General features: G+C 46.6%; 1 protein-coding gene across 1 annotated transcript; it reads right to left on the bottom strand.

Moving 5' to 3' along the window:
• Positions 1-202: 202 nt before the first annotated feature.
• On the bottom strand, positions 203-1,138 carry LOC102460226 (olfactory receptor 51G2-like). Its single transcript, XM_075921578.1, has one exon. The coding sequence runs from the start codon at positions 1,136-1,138 to the stop codon at positions 203-205; it is 936 nt and encodes a 311-aa protein (XP_075777693.1).
• Between the last annotated feature and the right edge of the window lie 5,889 nt (positions 1,139-7,027).

Genomic DNA, 7,027 nt, shown 5'->3' with positions numbered 1-7,027 from the left:
CTGACTTTGTCTCCTTCAACCAGTTCACTGTTGTCCCTCACCAGCAAGTAAGGACATCTCCTCTTCCATTGCGTAGACCCCATCCGAATCTCTATAGCTCATGTTATCTCAGGTGGAAGGGTGCAGACTGGGACAGGCAATCATAGACTGTATTTTTGTCTTCTGTGTGACTAGTGCTGAAGCCATGTGATGAACTGACCCTTCACTTGATGAACACTCTCATTATCCTGGCACGGAGGTGTTTGCTTTTCACGCTGTACACGATCGGGTTCATCATGGGTGGAACCAGCAGGTAGACATAGCCCAGGAGAATCTGAAGCAAGGGAGACGAGCTAATCCCGAATCTGTGTATCACAGATAGGCCAATCATTGGTGTGTAGAAGAGCATGATAGCACAGAGGTGAGAGACGCAGGTGTTCAGGGCCCTGAGGCGCTCCAGATAGGATGCGATGCTCAGCACTGTTTTGAGGATCATCACATAAGAGAGGAAGATGAGCAGCGTATCTAACCCCAGTATTAAGAGTGTATTAAACAAGCCATAGATACTATTGACTCTGACATCTGCACAAGCCAACTTCATGACATCCTGGTGCAGGCAGTAGGAATGGGAGAGGATGTTGGCTCGACAGTATCGATACTGTTGCAGAAGAAGAGGCAGTGGGCATATTATGGCTACTCCTCTTACCACACACACCAGTCCCATCTTGGCTATTCTCGGCAGGGTTAGGATGGAAGCGTATTTCAGTGGGTATCGGATCGCGACGAAACGGTCAAAAGCCATCAGTAGGAGCACAGAAGATTCAATGCATTGAAGTGAGTGGATGAAGAACAGCTGGGCAAAACAGGCATCCAGGCTGATCTCCCTAGAGTTAAACAAGAATATGCCTAGGGTGGTTGGCATGGTGGCTATTGATATAGCAAGATCTGCAACAGCCAACATGGAGAGGAAAATGTACATGGGCTCATGGAGGCTTGGGTCTGTTTTTATAATGAAGAGAATGACTGAATTTCCTGTTATTGAGATAGCATACGTGAAGCAGAATAGGACAGAAAACCAGAGAGGGACGTCTTCCTGCCCAGGTATCCCAGTAACCAGGAACACTGCATGTGTGAATTTGGTGTCATTGACAGCTGACATAATGAACTGTGTAAGTCTGAAGAGATTTGAGTTTTCGTTCCTGAAAGGAAAAAGAGAAGAGTAAATAGTATGTAATGAGACATCATCTTTCTGCTCTTGGTGCAAGTCTAGAGACTTCTACTAGCTCAAGGAGGATCAGGATACTCATTGACTTGGATCTGCACAACCAATAGGACAGTCGGCATTGCTGGTGGAGGTCAGACTTGAAGTCCATCTAGACACTTCCTGCTGTTTCAGAAGAAGGTAGAAGAAGTCCTGTAATAGGCAACTTTGAGATAACCTCCTCCCACTGGCAACCACTAATCAAACATATTTTGTGGGGTAAATCAGGAAAGTTTAGAGCTATTCCAAAAAACCTCCCTATATCATTGGATATTTTGGTTACCCATATAAACACCCAATCCCTCTGTGAATATTGCTACACTCTTTGTGCCATAATATCTTGTGCCTGGGAGTTCCACAGCCTACTTGAGCACTGTGCGATTTTACAGTTGTGACCCTTCCACACTTTTTGAACCCTTCACTTCTGACATATTGAATATATGGCAAGTGCACTATTGAATGATCTCTTCTGCAATGAAGCTATTTATAAACCTGTCTCATTGCCGCATTACATATGTACTTTTTATACTTTCACCACTCATGAGAGTCCAAATTATGCCACTGCCTCTTTGCAGCACTCAGGATGAATTGTATGGACAGGTTTCTCAATTCAATATCATTGACTTCAACTAAGTCACTCCAGATTTAAACATGTCAGTTCTATCAGAGCCAGGCTGTATCAACCTCCGCTTATCATTGCTCCCAGTAACGCACACGGATTCAGAAGAATCCCTCCCAGAGAAGCTGAAGGGCTTTCCCTTGCTAGCATTGATGGAATCTGGGATGTTCAATCATCCTGCAGGCTCCTATATATATAACACCCGAATGAATTACTTCACCTGGCAAGGGCACACAAGGATGACTAATGTGAACACAGGGCATACACTAATACCCAGTTGATTGAACAAGCTACTTCACCCTCGTGTATGTGTAACAGGTGATGGGTATGAATAATTTACACTATTTCACTCCCCTTTCCTGCACCTCATCTCAACTCTTGGCTGAAACACAAATCAGCAGTTCTGTGCTCCTGACACGGAATATGACTGTTAGAAACCACTTCTGGGGAGTTACCAGGTGACAGTATCACACAACTATACACTGAACAGAGTTACTGGCACAAACACATTGCATACTGTATTCAGGGTACTTCTGTAATACAATCAAAGCAAAAGGCACTAAGCCGCAAATGTATCACTGCTCCTTCCTGTAGAGATCTGCTGGCTTTCGAGATACACATCCAGGAGGTTTAGTTACCAATAATTGTATTATTAGGAAAAGTTTTGCCATATGATTTACACATCTGTTCTTTAGCACAGGCATGTCGACCCATTTTCCCCTCTGATCGTCTTTCAGAGACAATTTCTCAGCCCTCATTCAATCACTTGTCAGTGATTAAATCTAGTAACTGTTCTGTCCAACAGCTGACTGGCACTTGTTGGGTTTTGCTCTGTCAGTCTATAACTTACAAGTAAGGAGCCTTTATCTGGGGCATGGTACAGAGACTTGCAATCAGTGCATAGTACGCAGTAACACCAGCACCTGTTCTTCAGGCATGAGGAGGTTTTGCAGGAAGCGGGTTTCAAAGTCAAATGCCTGAGAATTCATGGAAATGGAACTTTATTAAACACATGAAAATAACCTATTGCTCCATCTCTCTCTCTCTCTTGCTCTCTCTCTCTTCTGTATTCATAACACCCAAATTCCCTGAGAACTGCACGGTGACAGACATGGAGCTGAGCTGTCAGACTGGATGTGTACGTCAGATACAGTCCATGGGATATTTGCTGTAAAGCTACATTAGATTCACTATTGGGATGCTGATGTTATCATTGTATTAGGTGAAACCAGTCTGGCCCATCTTAGTTTAAGAGCAGGCTGCTGCAAAACAAGCAGGAAGGAACAAGAGCTTAATAAAACCATCGCTCAGTGAGCACCTCAGGGAGGCTGACAGACCACACCGGAGCTACAAGCTGGAAAAAGCCTGTAGCTGGGCACCAGCAATATTATCTAGCTTGTTCTGCCAGTGCTGGGAGTCTGCCCAGAGGTGGGGCAGCTGTTGCTGAGAAGCTCTTCAAACTGACAGGCACGACACAGCCCTCAGCCTGCCTGGGTCCCTGTTAGAGTTGGAAGGGCCTGAGTCAGAGACATGGACAGGCTGTTGTTTGAAAACCCTCTTATTCTCCCTTCCTGCTGTTCAGATTACACAGTATTTAGGTTGTAGAAGGCTGGCTGGTCACGTCTACTCACAGAGGAAAGAACCCATGGGGGCTGAACCCACTAGGGCCTGCTGGGTAGGTCCAAGCAAGCTGTAGCCAGAGCCCGATCTCTGGGTGGGAGGCTCGTGAGATTCCCCCCATAAGAAGGCAGGATACAAGATCAGATACTCACAGACCAGAGCAGGGCAGTGATGCCGGTAGCCCTGTGCCTCTGAAAGGTATTTACAAGGCAGAAAGCCTGGAGCCCTCCGCTAGCCAGGAAGAGAAATGTCTTACCACAGCAGAAGGAAGCTCTGAATTCCGAATGAAGCCGGAGAGTGAAACCTTTGAAACGGCATTTGATAATCAGATTTCTGGGAGTCAACAATCCTGAGGCAATTTTGGAACTAATCAGTAATATTCTCTGGGTCTCCTCTCATGCAGCTCCATGGTAGGATCTCGCCCAGAGCACACGGCCCTTCTAGAAATGGGACCCATCAAGAAATCCCAACTCGGGACATTGGCGGTTTAACACTCTGAGCTGGCTTTGAATGTCAGATTTGTGTGTAGCTTGAACAAACCACTCTGGGGCGTGAGCAGAGGTAGGAGAGGGTTCCCAAGCTACCTAGTGTTGTCTGCCTCCAGCCCATCACTGAGTCACACAACAGCCCCCCTAAGTCCTCTGCCCCTGCACAGAACAGCTGCCAATGCAAACAGCCTGCAGCCTTTGCCTTGCACTTGGCATGTTACAGACAGTGAACCCTGCCAACGTACCCAGTTTCTGTTGGAAGGGAGCTGCTGACACCATCCTAAACGACAAGGAGTGATCAGAAAATAGCACGGGCAGCAGGCAGTGTGTGTTCAGCTAGGGAGGCAGCTGCCTTTATGCAGCATGTTTGTACCTTCCCTTGGGGGCCACTTGGCCATTAGGAAGTCTCAGCTGTTTGGCTTCATGTGCACCAGCTTTAACCTTGTCACAGCTAATGGCAAAAAGCCGAATCCCAGGAGATGGGGGGTGATGCCAAACAACTAGCCTGCAGCGCCAGCCCTGCTGCAGCCTCTGTTCCTGGAATCCGAGCTCATCAGCACTGTTCTTATGGGTCTGATTAGTCCCCTGGCCATAAACCCACAAACTCTGGGCCTCCACAACTGCTCTAGGACACTCTCCAACTCCTGGTTAGGGCAGGCTCGTCAGAGATGTGCTACCAGGGCTTGTCACAGTAGGCTCTGCCCATACGATCTGCTGAAGGGGTTGTATACATGTTGGAGCATGCTACATTGAGATGGGAAGGCTGGTTAGCGTAGCTTTGGTCACAATCCCCAGCCAGTGTCTGGTCAGGAGGGTTGGAGAGTGAGATACCACCTGAAAACCCATACGTTTGAGTCCTTTATGGTGCTGATCCATCGGTAGGGGTGTGTGGTCTGTAATGAGCCCAAAAGTGCTTTAGGGCCTCTATTGCCCACTTTGCCATCAAGGCTTCCTTTTCAGCAGTGGAAAGTTTCACTTCACAGGGAAATAGTTTTTGGTGTAGGTAGAGTACAGGGTGTTCTTTCCCCTCTCATCCCTGCAGTAGCATGGCCTGCCGCCCCACTTCCGAGGAGTCTGTAAGATGACTGGTTTTGAGATGTTTGGTTGAAATAGGACTGGCTCTTGGGTAACTTGCTCCTTCAAGTCTCTTTCACACTCCTAAGACCCCCAGATGTTCTGTGGTCCAGAGTTGTTCCTGTGGTTGGATTCCTTGAAGAGTTAAACCAGAATATGCCCAAGGTGGTCGGCATGGTGGCTATCAATATAGCAAGATCTGTGACAGCCATCATGGAAAGGAAAACATACATGGGCTCATGCAAGCTTGAATCTGTTTTTATAACAAATAGAATGACTGAATTGTCTGTTATTGAGATAGCATACAGGAAACAGAATAGGACAGAGATCTAGAGATGGACTTCTTCCTGCCCTGCTATCCCTGTGAGTAGGGTCACTGTTCCCACAGAATAGGGAAATCCGCGGGGGATTTAAATATCCCCCACGGATTTAAATAAACATGTCCACCACTTTTTTTCCCGCTTGGGGAAAAGCCGGAAAAAAGCGTCTAGACTGGCGCGATCCTCCGGAATAAAGCCCTTTTCCTGAAAGTAGGAATAAGAGATCCTCCGGAAAAGGGATTTATTCCGGAGGATCGCGCCAGTCTAGACACTTTTTTCCAGCTTTTCCCCAAGCCGGAAAAAAAGCGGCGGACATGTTTATTTAAATCCGCGGGGGATATTTAAATCCCCCACGGATTTCCCTATTCTGACTTACCCGCTTTGCATCCCTTTTCCGGAATTTGGGGCCAGTGTAGACGTAGCCAAAGTATCAGGAGAAAGGGTGCTAAACCTGAGTAGATAAAGATCAAAGTCAGTGGGTGGATTGCTAAGGCAGGAAGGATACCATTCAGAAAGCTGTTAGTACCTTCAGTGATAAAGGGTCCACCACCTCATAGCTTGATTAAGTCCATTAGTAATTGAACTGAATTTGCATATGTATTGTAATTCCAAACTTTCGCTATGTATTTGGCTTGAGGAGCTGGCCTGTAACAAGACGGACACCTTCAGATCTGTGAGATTTTGGTTAGGGAAACAGAAATGTTCTACCACTGGCTTCTGAGTATTTTCTTGACGTATATCCGATTTGTGTCCATTGATTCTTTCCCGGAAGGTTTAGAGCTGTTCTAACACATTAAAATAAACCCTCACTACTGCCATTGGATGTTCCGGTTGCCCATGTGAACACCCACCCCCTCTTTGAATCTTTCCAAGTTCCTTGTGCCATTTATATCTTGTGGCCGGGAATTCTGGAGTCCACTCGATCACGGTGTGATTTTACAGTTGTGACCTTCCTACTGAAACCTTGTCTAGCCTTTTGCTCTTGCGGGTGGCATATTGTGTTATGGTGTGTGGTAGATACATGGCATGAACACCATTGTACTTATCTGTCCTTCACTGAAGCATTTCCAAATGTGCCTCATTGCCCCATTATATAGGCGTGTTTTTATCTTCTCTGCAGCCATAGGCTCTGTCAGTGAAACCTTTGTTACAGGGTAGCTGAAATGAAAAACCTATGGGGATCCAGGCAGCGGTAGCTGGGCAGCCTCATGGCAGTCGAGCTTTCAGAGGAAAAAGGATCCATTTTCTATGCAAACTCATTCCAGAAAATGGATGAAAAGGAAACACTTTCGTTTGAGTCTATATTGTACCTTTTGGAGGGGGAAACTCTGTTTTCCAGATTAGTTCTCAGTCAAACCACGAGCCTCTGTTCCCCATGCTACATGATCATGTCCTGATGTGGGAACACTCCCCTCATTGGCCTGCACCACTTTGCAACCTCTTAGAGTGCCCGTATTTCCCAAAGAGAAAATGGGGGACACCGAGTCATTGTCTCAAATATGCCCCTCCTTTCTGTGACTCTGTCACCCTCACTTGAACCTGGAGGCTTCCCCTAAGGTCTGAGGAGGCTGTCACCGAGGCTATGTCTAGATTGCAAGCCACTTTCGAAAGAGGCTCTTTCGAAAGCATCTTTCGAAAGAGCCTCTTTCGAAAGAGAGCGTCTAGA

Source organism: Pelodiscus sinensis, chromosome 1 (assembly GCF_049634645.1).
Source record: "Pelodiscus sinensis isolate JC-2024 chromosome 1, ASM4963464v1, whole genome shotgun sequence".
Lineage (NCBI taxonomy): Eukaryota > Metazoa > Chordata > Testudines > Trionychidae > Pelodiscus > Pelodiscus sinensis.
This window is presented reverse-complemented; position numbering and strand designations above follow the sequence as displayed.

What these genes read in the sequence shown, in the direction of transcription:
- LOC102460226 (XM_075921578.1), bottom strand. Translation starts at nt 1,138, where the DNA reads ATGTCAGCTGTCAATGACACCAAATTCACACATGCAGTGTTCCTGGTT.